Source organism: Pithys albifrons, chromosome Z (genome assembly GCF_047495875.1).
Source record: "Pithys albifrons albifrons isolate INPA30051 chromosome Z, PitAlb_v1, whole genome shotgun sequence".
Taxonomy (NCBI): Eukaryota; Metazoa; Chordata; class Aves; order Passeriformes; family Thamnophilidae; genus Pithys; species Pithys albifrons.
The window spans coordinates 11,036,016-11,058,770 of NC_092497.1; the positions used below are offsets into that span (position 1 = coordinate 11,036,016).

Below are 22,755 nucleotides of genomic sequence, written 5' to 3' on the forward strand. Positions count from 1 at the left end.
AAACTTTTCCAGTTTGGAAGTTGTGGCATCCACCCTGCACTATAAGCTCCACTTCATCTCCAGTCCCCCCACAGAGTGCCTCTGGCCCAACCCATTCCATTGGCTCACTGTGGCTTTGAAGGGGAGTTTATCCCCAGGGTAGATGGAAGACAAGAACAAAAATACCAGGCTACGTCTAGTTGTATAAAAATATTCTCTACACAAAAATATACAGCCCAGGGTCTGGGCAGGAGCTACACGTTGTAGGTGATGTGCTCCAGGGACCGCTGCTCTTGATAAAAACTCCACATTTCACCTTCAACCTTCACATCTTTCTTGAACAGGGGCAGGAAAAAACAAAGTGTGACTTCCAAGATATGGAAGCAGGTTCATTAAAACATCTTCCATCACTTCTTAAATGCTTTAATACTCTTCACACTGAATAGTGGTTCTTAAGAGGGCAGTATTTTACTTCTAGCTTAGATGCACATGTGGGCAGTGTTAACACGTCTTTGACTATTCTCTCCCTGACATCCTTGTCCCTGCAATGCCAGTTCCAACTGCGGACCAGACAGACTTTGGCATAACAGAATTAAGTACCTAGAGGAGTACTAAGGATACCATTTATTTTCAAAATCACTAAAAAACCCAAGCAAAACAGTTTATGGCGATACAGATTTACATAAAAGAGACAGCAAATTGAAAAATGTACAATCTAGTTCATGTTATTGCACTGACTTTTTTATAATATACAAGGCATATTAAACAGTTTTCATTAAAAGAAGTTTTATTTATATAAATAAAAGTGTAACTATACAATATCATACAATAAGTGTATCAGACTAACACACAAAATCTACCTACAGTGGGATCCCCATTTCTCTCATGAGCTAGTCTACTCTTCATCAATATTTTCACTTGTACATTTACATAACCTAAACACAGAAACAGGTAAACATTCCCATCTGGGAACACTTCCTTCAAAATTTGACAAGAACCACTGCAGAACATTAACCAGGGTTAATTTTAAGTGAGGGTCATTAGGAAATATGAATCACTTAACAGTTTCTTAATACTTACCTGTCCTCCTATTATTTTTTTAGCAAGAAAGCAATCAAGTGTTTTTTCCCTCCTTAATTTAGGCCTAACCTCAGAGGTTTTAATGCAGATGCAGTTACTACAGAAACTGGAAAGAGCTTCCAGGTACAAAAGGCTGCAGAATATGCAATGGCAGCATTGCACCGCTCTCATATCCAGGATGCGCACCCTCAGCTGCCCCAGGGCCTGGATGCAACAAACCCCTCTACCAGACCTTCTCCATCTAGGAGCAAATTTGTCTTGTTTGGAATGCCTCTGGCTTCCTGGTGAAGAAGTGCATAATTGCATCCTGATTTTTTTGGTCTTCCAAGATGCAGCTGGGGAGTCACTGCTCTCCTGACGTTTGGCCAACACTTTTGTAGGGCAAAGAATCACCATGGGGACCTATACGCAAACAGCAAGGCCAAAAATGGTTGTGAACCTACTGAATACTGATGAACTAATGCAACGCCCTTTCTCATTTTATTTCAACCAGGTTCTCAAAAAATAACATTTACTTTGCCAGGTGAGTAACCAAAGGTTTACTACATCTGCTTGGTCTACCCATCTTGATTGTAATAAAGCAGACACCCATAATGCATAAATCCTAGGGCCTTTCTGGGGAATGTCACCCCAATTGAGATATCAGGAAATGTTACTGTAATCATATCAACACCAGTAGCATCAGTAAAGATGTTTCTTGTTTTTTCACAAACAAACAAAAAAGGTATTTTCAGGAACAGAAACAGGGTTAAATACTATTCTTTTTCTTGCTCTAATGTTAGTAGAGAAGTGTTATCATCCTACCCATGGTAACTATTATCAGATTTAAAACATTAAACCTATCTTTTAAATTATAGCCACTACTGAATCACACACAAAAATCCCCATTTCTGTTTGCTGTTACTCAGCCAACACTTATCTACGTGCATAAATAAAATACCGAACAGTATCTGATTACTGAAAAATGAAAGCCTTCTAAATCACTCACAATGAACAGTACCTGCAAATAAGCATCTGAAAATATCCACCACGTATCATCTTAAGACACCTCAAATTAACTTTAATTTACAAAATGAAGACTACCTTTGAGCTCACACTGGTTTAGGAGTCAGGGAGATATATGCCTCCCTGCGATGGAACCTCCAAAATTTTAGACTGTGGACTGAAAAAAAAGCTATTTCCTAAAACACAATTGTGATTTACCACATTAAAGTAGCAAAAAGTCAGTACTGCACTTGCACGTATTATACTTATACAGGTATGCATTCACTACGCTGCATTAAATTCCACATGCATTTTATTTATCTATTATACACGCTATTACAGTCGTATTTTGGTCATTCTTGAACAAGGCCTCACCATTCAATTGTCGTTGCCAAAAGTCTTCTCCCTGTTTTTCAGCAAATATGAAATATTGCAGGGGTAACCTCTACTATCACAGGCCTAGAACCTCAGTGTGGTCCTCCAGCCCTATGTCTGCATCCTCCTGAAGCCTCTCCCACCACGGAGGTGACTGGAGGCAAGGATCAGTCCTGACTGAACAGCTGAGCTTTGGATTCACAGGAGACCCAACTCTCCAGTCATCTCACAGCACTGTACCTGCAGGCAAAGGAGCTGTAGGACTACACACAGTATTGCCTTTCCTGTAACCAAAAGCTGTATCTCTCCCTGGATTCACATGCTAATATGTCACTGAAAAAGAGTTACATCTATTCATTTTTAGGCAAACATTGCACAGCTTTTCTGTTATCTGGTCTCAGGTTGCCTCGCAGAACTGAATTTTCCTCTGCGCATCACGAGTGCCAATCTAATGAAGCTGTCACAGAAATGAACCCAAGTGAGTGCTACACTAACCTGGAAGCAATTGCTCCAAGCACTGTTGAATAAAAGTAAACAAACTGAACTATAGTACGATCTTGGGGTAGGTCCAAGTGACAAGCCCAGACCTTTTCATAACAGTACTCAGTGTCTTGGCTCACTATAGATGTAGGCAGCACTTCAGACTTGGACTGGTTCCAGGCTGAGAGCTCTTCACCCTGGGCACGTTGGCTGCAGGGAGTCTCCAGCCCAATGTGATGAACAACCTGAGCACTACGGAACAAACAACTTGTTCTCAGCTGATAAAGACACTGGCCCATTTCCTCCTGTACATAATTTATGTTGTTTAGCTATCCCAGATGTAGGAAGAGAAATAACAGAGTCTAATCTCTTACACCCATACACTCTCCTCCCAGCACAGCAGACTATAAGTAACACTCAGCAGCATGGGCTGCTACTGATACCTCTATGTGAGTAGAGGTGAAAACACCCAAATGAAGAGCCCAGGGCACTGCAACCCTTTCTCTTTTTCTGTATCCAACACTATGGTTTCTCCCACCTACATAAATAGTGTTCAGTTTCACCATCTAGAACCCTCAATATCAGCCCAATCCTGACACACCTGGGTGCACTTGTGTCATCCCCACACATCCTCACCCACTCTCACATAAGCAAAAATAAGTACTGGACAGGAGAAAACAAAGAAGACCAGTTAAAAGCCACCACAAATATGGCCAGCTCAGATTTAATCTGTTATAATCCCCATTCTTAGATCACCACTTTTCAGCTTGAATCTTTCAAGTCGGGCAGCCTTAAACCTCTTGCAGTCAAATAGAAGTAGCCCGGCTTTTAATGTACTTAGTGATTCCCAAAGTCCGTGGGATCTGTAAGTGCTCAGAAGTTGAAATTATCCCCCTTTTAAAAATATATATATATTTTATAGGTGCCTAACATTAGAAGCATAAATTTGAAAATTCAGACCCCGATTTTTATTGTCCCCACTTTACACACATCTAATAACTCAGTATACACCTTGATGGACAATCACCTATTATTTGGACCTGATTTTTTCTTACAGATTTCTGCTGCTATAACGCCAACTGCTTTCAGATACAAGTTGCATCTAGAAGCAGATTCAGTTGTGGTGGATGCTGAGTTAGATCATCAGTTTTAAGAGGATTTTTCAGCTTTGCAATAAAATGCTCATGTTTTAGGCATAAAAGTTGTGCAAAATTATACTCTTTTGTCATGCATTTTTAGCAAAACTGCACTTAGAAGAATAAAGTGAGATTGTTCCAGACATTCTCTTATTACAACAACAACAAAAAAAGAACCAGACCCTAAGTAAGTGTCCTGAAGTCTTATTACAGCTAAGTGATATAGTACAGTTGAAAACTCATCCTTGTCAACAGGATGGCAACCAACAAGTTCTACTACCAACACTCTGCAGATACTAAAAATATCAGGGACAGGCACAGTGTTATTTATCTCAGTAAAAATACTTTAAATCAAACCCAGGAGAGGTCTTGGAAGTTCCAATGAAACTGCCACATAATATAAAATTGTCTCTAACATTTGGCTTCCTTCATCCCCAATAATTAGGTGAGATTTTTATGAAGCTCATCACATGCTTGCTCAGTGGTTCTCCAAGGCTCTTAGCACCTCTCTGTAGAGCATTAAGACACTTCTGTGTGACTTTAGAAACAGACAGCTTTTAGACAGTTTTAAATGGTTTATCTTAGCAAGTGTGATTAGATGCAGTGCTTCCATCATACTCCAGTTCTATGTTTTCTGATTAGTAACTGAACAGGCCCCTCAGGCACAGATTTAATAATGTTCCAGGCATCGTAATGCATGAGGCCAAGTAATGACTTTCCACTAACAGCAAGAATTTCATCTCCAGTTTCTATGATTCCAGATTGCTCTGCAGCACCACCTAGAAGCCAAAGGGGGGAAAAGTCAGTGTTAGAATAAAAAAAAGTGAACCCACTGTGATGACCAGCAATTAAACCATTTTTCCAACTGTAACAATTTCAATACAAAATACTTATGACCAGCTCAGCTCTAGCAACCTATCGCATGCTGCATCTCACAGAAAAGGTTCTTTTAACCACGATAAATCCTTGTTCTTAGAAAAGGTGTCTGGTTTTGAAGGAAACAATCTAACTACATGAAATGTGTTTGATACCACCTCTGTAGCTGTAAGAAAACCTGGTTGATAAAATAATCATGAAGGTTGTATGTGGCATGGATGTATATTCTCAAAAGGAATTTTAACAGGGAAACAAGCAGATAATACAACATATTGTAAAATCTGGTATGAATAAACCAAATAGAAGTAGCTAATTTAGCAAAAACACACCAGACACAGAAAAATCCTAGACAGAGATACACTGCTGATGAAAGCATGTTTTCTATAATGATAATTAAACTCACATCAGCCATGTCACAGGGAGGGGAAAAGGATTGTATATAAGAACGCAAATTAATGAGCTAAAAAATTAAACATGCTCTTTACCCTAAGAATCCATTTCTAAAGAGGGGGAATCAAACACACACACAAAAAACTGATAAGCAATGCAGGAAATACCTATTTGATTTTTGTATTGATGAGAGAATAAATCACTCAAAAGTAATCCTAATTGACTAAACTGACATATGACATATCAAAATCACAGCATAGTTCTGGGGTTGGTTTCCTTTCCATATATGGTTCATATAAGTTTAACCACATGCTAACAAAGAAAGCTCCCAAGATAGGCAGGTTTTGAATACAAACATCATATAACCTCAGCAAAAGCTAGTACTAATACATTATAAAAAAAGGACAAAAATAGAGTAAAATTAATAATTGGGCATAATGCAGGGTGGCGCTTCAGAACCACATGGATTATCTGCACCACGCATTTCTTAGAAAAGAGAATTGTTTGAGACATGAATGTCTCAGGTCATTATTGCTGCTGCAATCTAATGTCTAGAACAGTGGACAAGCCCAGGAAGGAAATCCATCATATTTACTAAAGCAGATTGCTCCACATTTACTGGCAGATGCAACCCCTAGCCATTCCCAGGAGTGTTTTTTTCCCTAATGACCACTTTGGCTAGTGAGTGGTAATCAACGAGGTCCACAAGAAACACCCTTGCTTTAAAGGCCATTAAATACAATAATTAAAATGTCTGTACAATACACAAAAGGAAAACTGGACAACATCCACTGCATGCTTGTTAGTACCTTTAAATATCCTTTTTACAAGCAAGGGCTTATCTCCAGTAATGGAAGCTTTTCCACCGTCAAGACTGAATCCCAAGCCAGCAGAAGTTTTCAATAATTCAACGCAGATGGCACCATTCATATCCAGCTTTGGATCTGCAATAGAATATAGACAGCATCTTGTTATGCAGATAACAGTAAACTGCAAGTTGTGTTTTGTTGGTTTTAGTTTTGCTGCAGTGACAGGCAATTCAGCATTTAACTCGTATTTAGACTAGGACATGTCACCTGGTTTCTCAGAAGTGAATGTGTGTCACTGTAGCTGTGAATGGGAGACATAATGACATTTTCATTTTACATGTTCAAGAAACACCTGCCAAGGCAACTTATTTTGGCAAAAATTGTACCTACCAAATTTAGCAAATACTCTAAACATCAACAAAATCACTGAAAAAATGAAGTATTGAGTATAGAGCATCTTTTTTTTTTCCATTTGTTCCTATTGTCTTATTAAACGAGTCATATCTTTTTAAATAACAGTAATGAATGAAATGTACATTAAGCAAACACGTTCCATCCTCTCATGGAAAAATCTGTAATCACTCACTAGAGTGAAGAATTGTTTCTGGTCTCATATCTATGGATATTATCATCATTTGCTGTAGTTGCACCCTGCCTCCTACATAGCAGATATTTTTGAAACACAATATTGCTGTAGCTGACATAAAGTACAATTTCACTTAGGATGAAATAAATCTGCAATTTTGGAAAGCATGACCCTATTTGCTCTGTGTGAATGCAAAAATTATGCAGTCTGCATTATCACAAATTACTGCTACAGTTATCTCCAATGACTTTAAATCTTATCTAAAACCTCTAGAGATGTGCTTTGCCTTGAAGGATGAAAACATGTTCTGAATAATCCAACATTATCTTGTTCATGAGATATTGTTGCCCCCTAGTGCCTGGAGCCAGCAGACATTCTGCATTTATTCAGGGTGCAGGACACAGGGAGTTTAGTAGAAAATGATTCTGAAGTAATTACATGTATTATATCCACGGGAGCAATTCCAGAAGGCTGATCGATTTATTTACAGAGTGCTCTCTATTTTTTTTTAAGCTGTGTTACAAAGTTGTATCATAAAACTCTGTGTAAGCATAAAACAACAGAAACTGCTACAGAAAAAAGAACCCTCCAAACAGTAATGATTACAGCCAACAGACTTCAAAATGGGTGAGTGGCAGCATCATGTCCTGGTTTTGAGGTGGTCTGAGCTCAGTGCCTGGTGTCACCCTGGAAGGCAGGTAAAGACCTCACCAATTCTCTCAGCACGAAGATGTAACAATGGTTCACTCCCTCCCAGGGAAACTGCAGCAGTGCAGGACTGAAGCAGGTCATCTCCTGCTCCCAAGCAGTGTAATACTGGCAGGTACCAAAGGGCTTTGGGTCTTAAATCCACAAAAAAATTCAGAGATCTCTTTGTACCACCTCAGGTGCAGCCTTCACACAAAAATGATGACTTGTTCCTGAACATGAACTTACTATTTCACTGATACATTTCTGCTTAAACCATTTATTCCTAGTTTCCTGTGAGATGGCTGACTTCAATATGGCTTACTTCCATTTACTGTAATATCAAAATAATTTTTCTATCTCTTTAGTACAAACAGTATGAAACCTGCTATTACAAAGAACAAGTTAAGTTCCCCTGAATAACAAACTGCAGACCATGAGGTTTTCTTTGAGATTTTTTATTTTTTAAATTATTTTTTGTTGTGTGCCTTTTTGCTTTGACTGCTGTTATTATTTAAAAGAAGTTTATCCTGGATTGGAAGAATATGTGGAATCACTTACTTAAGTAGAAACTGGATTACACCCTCAATTATGTCTTCTAAGTTTGTGCCTGGTCATGCCAATTAAAAAAAAAAACAAACCCAAACTTCATTTAGGCTCCAAAGAGACTAAATAAAATCTAAAGGTAATTTCATTTGCTCCCTTCGATCACATAAGGCACAGACGCTTTTAACCTAAAACACATGGACATTTTTCCCTTCAGTCTGCTCTGCAAGGGAATCCTTCCAACTGTTCTTGGACAAAGATCATACCTGTTCCTATTTCCATGGAAACATCCTTTCCAGACCCCACACATTTTCTGCCAGTAGCTGATGTCTCAAGTCTGGAGAAATTGTTTGCTTTGTCTTTTTCCTTCTGGATGACAATGACTGCATATTTGTGCAGTCTTGCGTGATGAAGAGTATTCAGGACATCCCCATGGACTGAGCTTGCAAGAGACTTGCCATTGATTGACAGAACAAGATCTCCTCGATGGATAGTCCCTTCTTGAGATGCCACTCCCTTTGAAAATACTCTGTGGACCTACAAGGAAGATTTTAACAAGTATGTTTTAGCCTCATGACCACACACAGTGTTCTACAGGCCAAGGTGAGCACAAACACCCTACCAAAGTTTACAGTCAGGGCCCACTGCCTGGATACCAAATAACATTTGCTCCAGTGAATATCCTTAAATATCAAGGACTAAGTGACTGGACAGAACTGCAGTTAAGGATGGGGAAATTCGCAGGAAAAGATGATATTATTGCACAGTCATTTCTAAGCCAAAAATAACCAAAACCAGTTAGGAAATGTAATATCACAAATCACTTATGCTTTCACTAAACTCCTCAAAGGTCTTCAATTAACATGTATCAAATGACACACAGGTTAAAACCACATCCCTGCTACAGCAACCACCTAGAACGCTGTGGTGTGTGACATGTACTACCCCATTTCCACTCACTAGGACATGCATCCTATGTTGCTTTCAAACACACACTTCTAAACATCTGTGCACAGAGAGGCTCTGACTTACTGCAGCTGTACAAATATTTAATTGTTCGTCTCAATCTGGCTGATTAAATACCATGCAAGCAGATGCAGAGGGCTGATTTAGTGCCTTGAAATGCATTCTTCTAGGCAAAAAATACTCTATTCAGAATGGATTAAACTTTGAATAAACTCCAGCAACTTTTGATGTGTGTCATTTACAGAAAAGAACTGACTAAAAGACTCAAGACCCAGTATTTAAGACTTGCCTACTAGGCACAGTAATTTGAGAAGCCAGAATATGGTTTCCCATGGAGACAGTTCTAGGTCTTCCTGTCAAAGGTTCAAGGTAGCAAGTCTGTGGTCACAATTTTGCATTTTTCTCTAGGAGTTTACCCTACCACCCAGACCACAGCAAGGCATCAGAAGCCTTTTGGCTCCTGCTCCCTCTCACCGCAGGTCCATGCTGAGACAGGCACCGACCACAACCCTACAGATTCAAGGAAATGCATTTCCAGCCAATCTAAGCAGGCATTCAAAGCTGGCATAATAGCTTCAATAATAGATGTACACATGCAAATACAAACAAGAAGTGGAATACAGGAGTTACGTACAAAACATCTGCTGCTTTCCCTCACCAGGCATTTCTATCTCTGCGCCAAAGTGTGGACATAACAGAACCTCAGCACCCACTGGCAACCCTAAATCCAACTGGGACCCATAATCCCAGTAGGTCAAGAACATTAAAATGCTTCCCATGTGAGGAGCATGCTTTACACACTGAACAAAGAGGATCTGGGAAGAGTAGGAGCTGATGCTCCCTTGGTCTTATGGCTAACAGAATTCAGGAGAAAGACTTAATCAGTTACTCAGCATGAGAGACCTCAAGATCTCATTCTTTAGGTAGAGTTCCAGTCTCTAGGTTAGGAACTTCAGGAGGTGGTACACTATTGAGCCTTCCTCTTGCTCACTTTGACTATTTGGGCCAGAGACAGGGAACAACTTCGATAATGAGAAGTAGATTCCATTCTCTAGACTGTGACCATGTCGTAATTTAATGACAGCTTAATATAAATTACACTTATTTATATTGGTCTTGTCTAAAAGCAAAAACTGGAAGACTCCTACAAGGGCAGACCCCAAAACTGAAGACAAACCCTTCTTCTAATCTCAGCACTTTAATGGATCACTGAGAATTTAAATGTGTATCTTGAGTAAAGAAACTGTCACATGGGACAGCAGTTTTCTGTCTCACTGATCTGTTTTGCAACAGTGTCTGTGTCACTTTTTACATACCAACATCACTTAATGGGACACAGTATGTCTGGTTCAGAATGCTGGACAAGATTCAGAAAAAAAACCAAACAAAACAACAACCCTCATTTACTGCCCACCCATAGGTCTTAATAACACAAAACAAACTTGTGATGTGAAATGCAAAATGTTTGCTGAGGTCTGAAACAATCAGACTCAGGATTTGAAAAATCATCAAAAACTTTGCTGCACAGTGTTTACTCTCAAAGGCTGGAAGTGAAAGTCCCTCTGAAAAGATTGCATGTGCTGCAACTGCATGAAATGGAGAATTTTATTTACATGCACAGGATTTAGATTTAGCCCATCCCATTGGGCAACAGATTTTTAAAGACTGTAAACATAATTGGTATCTGTCTCCAATAATAAAAATTATGCTTCCCAGACACTCTGTGATTTCAGTGGCAGATGGTATGCTGCCATCTCTGAGAGACAATGTTTTGTGACTGCAAATGACTTGTAGTGAGTCTTGATGAATGACCATTAATCTAATCACCAGCCTGCTTTAAAAAGTGAGTTCTGTAAAAAAATTACTTGTAGCCATCACTTACCATGACTGATTTCTGTTCCAAATCTATTCCTCCAGCAACACTAAATCCAAGGCCAGCTCCTTCTTCTTTGTGCAAGACTACAAAGTATGTGTCTTCTTTGCTCTAGCAGAAATATGGAGGTTCATGAGAAAGGGAAGAAGAAACACCAAATCAAAAGATCAAGACCAAGTTCTCACACAAATTATAAACTCCCAGTACCCGCAGATTATGGCAGGAAAAAAAAAGCCACTCAAGGAACTGAAACTGAGATATTAAATGGATTTCTCTTCATGCTACAGATGAGTAGCAGGCATCTAGGAGAACTCAGGTGACAGCAAAGGTTTCTTCAGTCAGTGCAAGAATAGAAATTAAAGTCAAAATTAGGGTAGTGAAATGGCATTAATCCTTGGGCAGCCTAATTTTCACAGGTGGTAACAATTTTGCATGGCTCAGTATTTTCCATTCAAAACACAATAGTTTCCATATACCTTTCTGGACCTTTCTCTTCAGGGAATCACTAATACTTTTGCTATCCCATTTCTCCTTCCTCTTGAAAGGCAGTTATGTAGGGCAGTTGCATCAACCTCCTCTCAGCAATACTGGACAGTTCTGCAAGGGGCAGTGATTACATACTGAAAGCTTGGTAAGGTCAGGTAGGACAGCAGAAAAAACTGTTACGCTTGGGAGATAAAAGTAAGGAGTCTATCAGTGATCTAGATATGACTAAGCTGTGCTGTTGTAGAAATGGGAGCATCCAGCACAGGAAAGGGATCAGTGCAGGTTTGCACCAGGGCTGAACTTGGTTCCAGACCAGAACAAAGGTGTAAAGTTGCTTTCTTCAAAATGATGGCTTGGTGCCAAAATACAGAACTGTAGAATCATTGAATATCCTGAGCTGAAAGGGACCCACGAAGATAATCAAAATACAACTCCTGGCCCTGCACAGGACCACCCCAAGAATCCCATCATGTGCCAGAGAGTGTCATCAAAATGCTTCTTGAACTCTGTCAGGCTTGGTGCTGTGACCACTTCCCTGGAGAGCCTGTTCCAGTGCCCAACCACCCTCTGGGGGAAGAACCTTCTCCTGATACCCAATCTAAACCTCCCCTAACTCAGTCTCATGCAATTCCCTTAGGTCCTTCACAGAGCAGAGATCAGTTCCTGCCCCTCCTTTTCTACTCACAAGGAAGTTGTAACTGCAATGAGTTCTCCCCTCAGTCTCCTCCAGGTTGAAAACACCAAGTGCCTTCAGTCCCTCTGCACATGGCTTTTCCTCAAGCCCCTTCACCATCGTCATAGCCCTACTCTGAATGCTCTCTAAGAGTTTTATATCCTTCTTGTATTGTGGTGCCTAAAACTGCACCCAGGACTCGAGGTGAGGCCATCCCAGTGCAGAGCAAAGTTGGACAATCCCCTCCCTCAACCAGCTGGAGATGATTTGCCTGATGCCCCCCAGGACACAGTTAGCCTTCCTGGCTGCCAGGGCACTGATGACTCATATTCAACTTGCCATCCAACAGGACCCCCAGATCCCTTTCCTGGCACTGCTTTCCAGTATTTCATTCCCTACTCTGTCCGTACTTCCAGGGTTTCCCTTTCCCAGGTGCAGAACCCAGCACTTGTCTATTAAAATTCATGCAGTTGGTGATTGCCCAGCCCTTGTATTGGTCAAGGTCTTTCTGCAGGGTCTCTCTGCCTTTTACAGTCAACAGCTCCTGAACTGAGGGAGAAGCATTCCTATCCAGCAGGTCTGGCATTGTGTCACAGAGACCACATTTTATGGTGTAAGGGGAACTGCAAGTAGGAATTTGGGAGCAAGAGGATAGTAACCACCTGTGGCACAGAGCATCAGACACAGCGAGTAGAGAGCAGCTTTCTCAGCTTTTCCCCAGGATCCCATTCAACATTAGTAATTTCCAGAAACTGCCAACACTAAAACTAATAGCAAATCATTAGAAACCAACCTCTTATATATGTCATATATTTAGCATTATATGACATATTTAGTCCACTAAACTCAACAGATTAACTCAGCATTTGCCTTTTAATCTTGCTTCAAATGGCACAGGGAACCACAGAATACAGAAGTCAAATGCTTGGTTTGCACTTGATGTTTTTTTGCCCAATACTGCATGGGTTTTTGCCCAATAGTGTCTGTGGAAGATTTCCTGCATCAGAGGCATCCCTACAATACTCAGAGCAAATGACAGAAACTGATGCCACCCTGCTCCACATCATTGATTCATCAGCATCAGGGAGAGAGGAGCAGCCAGGGATGAACATCTTTGTCCCCAATGTTTTGTAGATCCTAAGACCCTTCTCACCTATGCTCAAGTGAGAACAGCTTTACATTAGGCTAGAAATACTAAAATCAGTCAAGTATCTAGGCTAGCCTCTTTCCAAGTGCAGACAGGGCAATGGAAACACGCAAATATCTTTGACTGTTAAGTATTATAGCAACCCTTCTTATTCAAGAGGTCAGGTTCTTTCCACCCTTTGATATCTCAACTTAATTTGCTTACACTTGGAGAAGCAAAAAAAAAAGTCAGAGGTTCAAATTACAACAATTATCCATGGACCATATATCCTGGGCCAGTCAACAAGACAGTGTGGACGCTGGCTTCTCATTGTCAAGGTCATGCATTCCCTCCCTCCGCAGCACTCAAAGCAGCCCCTCGCCAGCACACATACCACTGGGGACACAGACCTGGCAATGGATGCTTACTGCTTTACTTGGACAGACAATGGACAAACCAGGCCGCCAGTGATCACCTCTGTTTAGACTGTTAGTCAAAGATACCAGTCAGAGAGACCTAAATAAGATGGTTTTTATAATTTTTTTGTTGTTTTTTTAGTAGCCTTTATTAAATGTTAACAATAAATTCAGAACTGTTCAGAGCAAAAGATAATGACAAACTCTTCCCAGGGAAGTTCTCAGTCCAAATCAGGCACTCTATCTCATTTTTCAGCAACTGCATAACTATGAAGAACTGTTCTATTGCAGATTCAAAATCCACCATTTGAACAGCATAAAATTTTCCAGTGTATGTGCCATACTAGGCTTAAATATGGATAAGAAACTATGCAGACAAGGAGTGCATTCCAAAAAGCATTCAGCTTTATAAATATTTGAGTTTTCAGGCCTTGAAAAGTGGCATAAATATATAATCTCTCCAAGACCCCATGCAAAATACTTTAAAGAACACTTATTTACCTTTGGCCAGCTGTACAATCCAAACCTAATTTTATCAGTAAACCGAGTGAACCCTCTTGGATCACCAAGCTTTGAGACTTGCATGCTTTAGCTATGCTATCCTCTGGAAGGAGATAAAGGTGGATATTTTGAGGAGGTTCTTTTCCCCCAAGCCTCTTCTACATTTGAAATAGAAGTTTTTGAGAATAAGACTCAAGGAACACTCTAGATGCAGCTCAGCCAGCAGTTATGAAGACCAGATGGCAGCTTCCCTTTCAGTGCTGTCACTATTTTTCAATTTCTGTTCTGATTTAAGAAGGATGTGGATGTATCCTACAAACAGAAACACTGAAAACAGGGAAGTAACGTTCTGGTAGTCATTTAGATTGGAGGCTGCCTTCAAACATCTAGATAATGAAGCAGGTTGTCTTGATGCAACAACCAGTTTCCACAGAAGAGAACAAAAAGGTCATAGGAGTCTTTTACAAACCCACTAGTAGCTGCTTTCTGGTGTTGCAAGTCACCAGTTCAGCATTAAACAAAATTAATTCAATTTCTGTGATTGCAGCTTCCAGGAAAAGGCAGGTGCTTCCAGGCAAAGAGTGGAACAGAGCTTCCCTTGTACAATGGGGAAATTGAGTTTGATCGAGATGGCTGGTGGAAACTTAAATTCTGATGTGCAACTACTGGCAAACACAGCTGGAGGCATACTTCTCCCCTTAAACTAAGTTATTTATTGTGACTCAAAACTGCTTTTGAACTTTCTTATACAAAAAACCATTTAAAATTATTCTGGGTTTATAGCAGGCATTCAAAACCCAGCATTAGTAAAGCTAACACCAGCTACAGTTGATATAGTAACCTACCACAGAACTACTGCAGAAACTCTGAAAGTGTTCGGAAAAGATTCTGTCTGCCATTAAGAAAACCCTTAAAAAATCCACCAATAACCTAGTTTTATCTTCTGGTTTTTACCTTTACTTGTGCTTTGACTTCCTGTAGCACAGCAGCAACATCACATTTTGGTACTAATGCTGACAAAACAGATTGCAGTTTTTGCTGGTCCAGGCTTGAGACAATGAGCTGATCCAAACTAAAATGAAAAGATAGAAGCACTTTATACTTCTTGACTCTGTAGAGATGCATTTCAGGTATACAGTGTAAGTTGCATTAGGATAAATGCTAAAGCAGAAATCCTGAAAACTGGTAAGAAATGTGAAAACTGGGAGAACAGGAAGGGGGAGAGAAGACTGTTTACTCTGAAAATCAGTCTCCGTTCTGTTCCCCTCATCCTTCCCAAAGGTTTTAGCGAGAGACATTAACAAAGAGACAGCTACATCTGAAGACTGCTTCTGGCAGGACAAACAGCTTGTTTGTCACCGCAGGCTGTGCTGGCAGGCAGTGCTGCACAGCCTCTCCTCCACCACCGCTGCTGTGCTGTAATGTGGCCAAAAACTGACCAAAACCAGCTAGAGGTGATGTGGAAAAGGAGCCCAGCCATGTCCGGATAAAGTGTTTCATCCTGTACTGGAACACTGGTGCCAAGAGACAGCGGCATGGGAGCTCCAAGGAATCAGGAGCATGAATGGCACCCTGAAATGGGAGGGGACAGCAGGTTGGAGCCACAGTTGAAACGTACTTTGGGCCATACCTGGCACAAAGCAGAAGCTCTGCCTTGGGGAGGGCTTGTAGGGATGAAAATGAAACAGCAAAAGATGACACCAACCTGATGGACCAGCTGTTTTCTCTATCCAGAGAGCTGCCATGGAGCATGTCATCATCTGAGGCAGAACCTGGTGTTCCCGAGCCACTGTCCCGGGGGCTGCAGGCACCCATTCCCATCCCACCTGCCTCCGTGAGGCTGCAGTGGGCTGGCAGAGCTGCCCCGTTCTGGCCAGGTGTGCCAAGGGCTCTGCGGGGCGTGATTTCCAGCTCTGTCCTGAAGCAGGCAGGCTGCGGCGGGCCTGAGAAGCCCTCTCCACACAGCTTGTCCAGGTCAGGCATACTGAGGGCTCTCAGCTCCCGCAGCCTGGAGCGGGACAGTGGCGGTCGCCCCAGTCCTCGGCTGCGGCGCACCTGTGAGGTCAAGGTGGGGAAGGTGGCCACATCTGGCCCAGAGCTGCTCTCTTCGCTTTTCTGGGGCTTTCTGTCCCCTTTGTCACCCTCTGCCACATGCACAGGCTCTGCACTGGAGGGAGACTTGGCCATGGCATTGGCTGGGCTGGGGCTGCCACCATAGGAACTCAAGCTGCGCCGCAGCGCCCACGGCGTCTCAGCAGAGTTGGATGGGGTGGCCAACCCACCACATGACCTCCTGGCAAGGGGCAATCTTGCAGATGAGCATATGTCGATGGCCTTCACAATAGGCCGGTCAAAATTTGCCAGGTTTTCAAAGGATTTGATTCTCTGTTTGACAGAGAAGGATGAAATAGGGTCATGCGGCCAGTTCAGCTCATAGTAGTAGTAATTCCTCCTGAAGCTTCTGAGCTTCTCAGTGGTGGGGTAGCTGACGTCACTGGCTGAGGGGGACGTGTCATGTACCTTCTGGGCACTTTTGGAAGCATGCACCTGCTCCTTTCCACTCTGCAGGTGAACTACCTTTAACATCCCCTGAGGGTGTTTCTCCTCTGCAGCATGGCCCTGGGGGCCTTGCACAGGATGAACCTCTGTAACGTGGCAGTCTTCCCTCAAGTGACCCGATAATTGGGCTGGCATTGAATAGGTCCTCGTCACAGGTTTTGACAAGCCACAGAGATGTCTGTCTCCAGCAGCACCTGCTTTTGGGAAATACTGCATGGTCCCTATCTCCTCAGTCAGCCGAGGCACTTCTGCATTCACCTCTTCTGTTTTCTCCAGCAAAGGCAGCTGCAAAAATGATGCTGGTGAGGAAGAGGCAGAGGAGGAGGAGGAAGGGGATGATGATGAGGAAAGCTTCACCTCAATGAAAGTGCGCTGGATCTCCTGCCCTTCCAGCTGCTCCTGCTGAATTGACGGAGACCTCAATGAAGAACAGCCTCCAGCAGATGGTCCTACGTTTTGTAGATCTAATTGCCTAAGGTCATCTGCACTGTAAATGCTCTTGATTGTGTTCAGGCCTGTTTCAGTGTTATCAGTCCTCCCTTTAACATACTCAACTTTTGGTATCCTCTGAGGAGGTGAAGCGACTTTGGACTGACTGTCTCTGGCTCTGAAATCATCCACGTTAGCACCCTTACTCTGACATGCCACAGCCTGCATGGAAATCTTTTCTTTTGGCTTTCCCCATGTTAGCTCTCCACAGCCACATTTCATTTCTCCAGTTGCTGCTGGGCTGCCAGTGCCATTCAGGAGAGGCAGAGGGGAATCTTCAGAAATGATGAGAGACGGTTTATTTCCTAGCTCTGACTTCAGAGTTCTTGAGGCTGCGAAAATGCTCTTGCCAGGATCTGGGTTTGTAGGTGAATTATGAGTCAATGGTGTTTTCTTTCCCAGGAGTTTTGGGGACAGCTGCGGAGAAACAGAAGCCCTTTTCTGTTCAGCTCCATTCACTTTGGTAGAATTACTGCCAGTAGAATCTGAATTTGTCTTTGCTTTGCTTTTGATGGTGAACCCTTTTAGCTTTGGTCCTGCTTTGGCCTTTGGATTATTTAAAAGGGTGTCCATTATACTTTTTTGTGCCATTCCCTTAGACTCCTGACAGGATTTTTTCTGTGAGGATGGGCTGTGCGGTACTGCAGCTCCTTTGCAGTGATTTGTGCCTGAGCTTTGGACTTTTCCATTTGAAGTCCTTCCTGAAGTCACAGAGTTAATTTTCTCACTTTTCCCTGACAAGTCATGAGTTGCATTAGCCTTTGGATCTTTAGATCTAATGGGAAAGGGAGACCTGAGTGATATTCCTCTTGTTGATGATGCATTCATATGATTGCTGTCTGGTTTAGTCAAGTTGGGCAAACTGTTGGTTTCTTTCTTCACCAAGCAATAACTAATAGCATGATTACAGTCATCAACCACTGTTTCGCTTTCAGATTTGGATCTCTGCTCATCATGATATCCTTCTTTCTCAACCAAGTTGTTCTCCAAGACACCAACATTTCTAGCAGAGCAAAAGCCTGTCTTTTTGCAGTGCAGAGACCCTTCCTCTTCAATGGATTCATGGCATTTCATATGTCCTTTACAGTTCCCCAAATCCATCTGTTCTTCTGTACGTAAGGCACCATTGTTACAGAAAGAGTAAACTTCAGGGATACTGACTGAATTCTTCAGAACATCTTTTTCTGGCAGGAAAACTGAGGAAGAACACACGGATGGAGAAGACATACCTGAACACTGTGAAGGACATGGACTGGGACCACTACGATCTTCCAAACCTAGTTTGTTGATGCTTGTCTCCAGTGACCCACACATTGCACAGTCCTCAGTTTGCAAAACTTTGCTGCCATAAGGCTGCAGTGGGGACAGTGAGGATGAGCTTGTTCCAGGCATGGGATGCTGCTCCTGTGCAGGCTTTTGCGGCTCACTGTTTGTGCAACAAATCTCAATTTGCTCGTCATCTGACTCTGTTACAGTACAGACTGCAGAGGCACTGGCAGCAGCACACTGCCCAGGCAACATCTCAGTAGCACCGTCAAACGTTTCTGTGACAGACTCTGCATCTGAGTGAGAATCCTCTGCAGCTCCATACATAGACTTTGCAAATGGGTCACTTCTCTTCCTGTCCACAGAGTTTGCCGCAGGCAACTCGTCTTCACTTAAACTGCTAAAATTCCTAGAATAGTTATTTAAAGAGTTTTTATTCACAGTAAAAAGTTTGCCTGTGTTAATGGAGTCCAACACAGAAAGCCCCAAAACCCCTTGTGCATTAGCTCCACAATTCACAGTTTTGTCCAGCAGTTCCTCCTTGGCTGCTCGTGGCTCAGACCCGGGACAGCCCTCATCGGTGCCACAGCAGCACATCGTGGTGTACTCATCTCGGAGGGGACTTTCTGCGCGCGACGGGGTGCGCGGGGCCCTGCTCTCTGGAGTGCCCATCTGGCTGAGTAAGTCATCGATGTTGGTGACAGGGATGGCAGCACAGTCCTCGCGACTGCTTTTCGCGGCACCTCTGTGCACGTCTTTGCTCATGGCATCAGGTGGCAGTGCTGCTCTCTCTGCTGCGCAGCCACCCACAGTATTTTGCAAACTTGCTCTTTCTCTCTTCCAAGCAGTCGGCTCTTCCTCACTTGCAAGGACGCTGTTGACATTGGCCTGATTTTGATTGTCTACCCCTGGAGACAGGATGAGGTTTGTAAATCTGCTGACAGCTGTATCATGATTAAAAAAAAAAAAGACCAAAATCCTGTCAGATATACAAAGTGATACAGAAAACACCAGGTTTTATTACAAAAGTAGACACCCATGTAGTCAGACTACATGTTTTCCTTTTGCTTTGCACTCCTCCTCTTCTGTAAAGATGTTTACAACAACTCAGATTAATAATAGCCCTGTGTAATTGAGTAGAACGCAGAAGGGAGCAATCTACTTGTCCAAGGTGAGTTGTCATGATCTGTTTAATTCTCATCTTTGAAACTGCAACAGTCAAGCAGCCAACTAGCAAAGTATCAGCGTGCAGTAAGTCACGCTGAGCAGCACCACTTTTTCAGCACTTGTTTGATCATAGAAGTCTCCCACAGCGTCTCCAGAGAGCACAGAAAGCCCTGACATAGCAAAGGTGAGCAGACAACACAGTGATGATCTGTGCATAAAGAACTTGACTCTTGGCACTTCTGTAGGTGTTTAATGTGGCATGCATGTGTGATGTTATACACCCATTAGACACATGGGCTTTACAGCATTTCTGGCACAGACCTTTCCTCGCTTCCAGTACATGTTTAACCCATTTCTGAGCAACACACCAAGTTCCCTGCCACTGCTGCACTTCAGAAACATGTTTCTGTTCACCCCTTTCTCCATAACTTCCATTTTCAGCACTTCAAGCTAAGCACCAAATTCCTCCTCTCTCCACTGCTTCTGAAACATGCATCCCCATTCAAGCTGCCTTCCAGAGGCTAGTTACTATGACAGGAGGGCGAGAAAACACATGGAGAAGATCAGGTTATTCACAGTGTCAGTATCCTTTCCTGCTCATTCAAATATCCCTGCACATCTCTGTACTTCTTGCACAAACCTGCAGGATTATCCACATCATTGTACTTAGGTAATTAGTTCTGATTCTTCCTGGAGTCAGCAAAGGGAAAGATGTCTCCACAGAGCAAAGCAGCCAGGTTAGGATTTCAAGTGCTGCCCTGCTTCTGCATGTTGTATCACACACTGGAGAGACTTCTCTTTTCTGCCAATGGGATACGGAGAGGGGAAGGGTAAAGCAGAAGAGATACCTAATAAAGGAGTGCCAACATGCCCTTACCCCAGTGCTGTTGGTATGCAAAAGCCACAGCAATTTAAGAAAACATGAACAAGACTGCCAAGACTGGAATTCCTTTAAAGAACAACTGGAAGTCAAGCATCTGGAAGCACTTTAGGTTACCAGGTATTAATAGGTACACAAAGATCACAAGCTAGAACAAAGCAAAATATTTTGTTCTTCCTGAATTTGAAAAGTGTGCTTCTCTTTTTCAAACACTCATTTCCACACCACATAATTTGTACAGTCTGTGGGGATCCATATATTGCTGTAGCAGCATAAATCAGGACTGAGCAGAAAGTAAGGAGGTATCAAATATTTCAGTTCACACTAGAATCCTTTTTATAAAGAAATATACAAATAAACTTTTGTAAGATTTTAGTTTTCTCGGGTTTTCTGTTTCATCTACCTGCACTTCAGAGAATTCTGAAACACGAAAGGGAAAGGAAGGAAAAAAAGAAAGAAACAGCAGAGGCTTTTAGCCGTTCATAAAAATCTAACTTAAACTTTAGATTTAAGGCAGAGAGATTTGATTATAAAGGGTCAATATATTTAATGAAAAGGTACAGCAATAAAACAGGTTGTCAAGACAAGAAGCACTGCTGTTTTAGCTCCCCGTCTGCATGAAATGACTCAGACCTCTGCACATGCTGGCAGGAGTGACATAGTCTATGTGGGGACTTTGAAAGCTTCACAAAGGAGTAGATTTGCTCCTCTCATCATGGTACTAGGGAGGCTCCTGAAGCCTGGTTTGGTGATGAAGTGCTTTGCTTGGCTCATCAATGCAGACACAACATCCCTTGTCTTTTTGTCTGGATCCATGTGGGAAGCTGTTGCAGGAGAAGGCGGGGGGGGCTGGACTCTTCTCCCAGGCACTCAGCAATAGGACAAAGGGGCACGGGCTTAAGCTCTGCCAGGGGAAATTTAAGTTGGATATCAGAAAAAAATTCTTTACAGAGAGAGTAATCAGGCATTGGAATGGGCTGCCCAGACAGGTGGTGGATTCACCATCCCTAGAGATTTTTAAACGCAGATTGGACGTGGCGCTGAGTGCCATGATCTAGTAAATGGACTAGAGTTGGACCAAGGGTTGGACTCGATGATCTCTGAGGTCTTTTCCAACCCAATCAATTCTATGATTCTATGACTCTATGATTCTAAGGTCAGACCCAGTTGATCCAAGGGCATTTTCTTCACTGGTACCCAGAAAAAATGGAATGAAAGCAAAACTACTTTCTCACCTGATGCCGCTTTCTGGATCTCCAGGGTTACAGATGTGGGAAGACACTGCATAAGCAAGCAGATTTCCTCGTACGTCATCTTACTGACAGGGATACTGTTGATCGTAGTAATCTCATCTCCTACAGCCATCTTGCCCTTTGATCCCTGAAGCAATGAAAGACCCAAGGAAATTACAAATACACATCAGAAGCCTCGTCACAGGGGCAAAGATTTCAGTGAAGCAATTAATAGCTCGTGAGCAACATCCCCCATTTCACATCCCTGCAGAGCACAGGTATCACTGCTGTCAGTTTGCCAACATGTAAATAAAATGCAGACTGTGCTTCTGCCAGAAGGAGAATTAAAGATCAATCTAAAACAGAAAGGTCAAAAGATCTGCTGGTTTCTCTGAGAGACCAGTATCAGGATGGAGGACATAGCCTTCTTCACTTAAATGAATTGGGATGAATCAGCTCTGGCTTCTTCAGGACTGAAACACTGTGTATCATTTTTGAAATTCATGTATGAATTATATTTCTGGTGGAAGTCTCCTAAACAACTAAACTGGGCAGGGACTGAACTCCTAAGGTAAAAGTCTGACTATGTTTCTAAACACTACACAGTAAGTCAGAGAAAAGGGCAGGAACAAACCTCAATCAGTTCTCCTGGCCCCATTCAAAATATGCCATAGCCCCTCTTAATCTAGTGGCTAGTAATAAGATTAAAAATGCTACATCCAGGTTTGTACACCAGAGTTCTCTCCTTCTTCTTTCTGCACTTCTGCACCTATGTCAGTAATTCCACATCTAGCAAGAAGAAAGTATCCATAGGCATGTATGAGATGCAGAAGAGGAATGGTTTACTAGTACTAGATCTGTGTAATGCAGGGACATGTTCATATAAAATAATAGACCATAATTAACAATTTTACCACCAGGATAAACTTACATTGTCTTTGCCCCTGGTAAAACAAATACAAAAATTGTATTTCCTTAAAACCACAACTCCAAGTGGGCATGGGTCCATCTCAGTAAATCAGTGTCCTGCCTCTCTTAGTTTTGAATCAGCCTGGATGCACTTCTGAATCAGAAACATCTCATTTAACAGCAGCTTCAGAACAATATGGGATGAGGTATTTTATGCAGCAAAGACAAAAACTTCACTTACTCTTACTCTCCACAGATCACTTGCTGAATAGTAACATCAAACC

General features: G+C 42.2%; 1 protein-coding gene across 3 annotated transcripts in view; it reads right to left on the reverse strand.

The window, feature by feature from the left end:
* Window positions 1-588: 588 nt before the first annotated feature.
* PDZD2 (PDZ domain containing 2) overlaps window positions 589-22,755 on the reverse strand; it is a 138,348-nt gene continuing 116,181 nt past the window's right edge. For all 3 annotated transcript variants that reach the window (XM_071579877.1, XM_071579876.1, XM_071579875.1), the window contains 7 exons: window positions 21,566-21,710; window positions 15,675-19,227; window positions 14,924-15,041; window positions 10,777-10,878; window positions 8,195-8,465; window positions 6,110-6,244; window positions 589-4,813 (listed from right to left, as the gene is read on the reverse strand). In XM_071579877.1, the coding sequence (XP_071435978.1) occupies window positions 4,647-4,813; window positions 6,110-6,244; window positions 8,195-8,465; window positions 10,777-10,878; window positions 14,924-15,041; window positions 15,675-19,227; window positions 21,566-21,710 (4,491 nt within the window). In that variant the 3' untranslated portion in view covers window positions 589-4,646. The remainder of the gene's footprint in view (window positions 4,814-6,109; window positions 6,245-8,194; window positions 8,466-10,776; window positions 10,879-14,923; window positions 15,042-15,674; window positions 19,228-21,565; window positions 21,711-22,755) is intronic.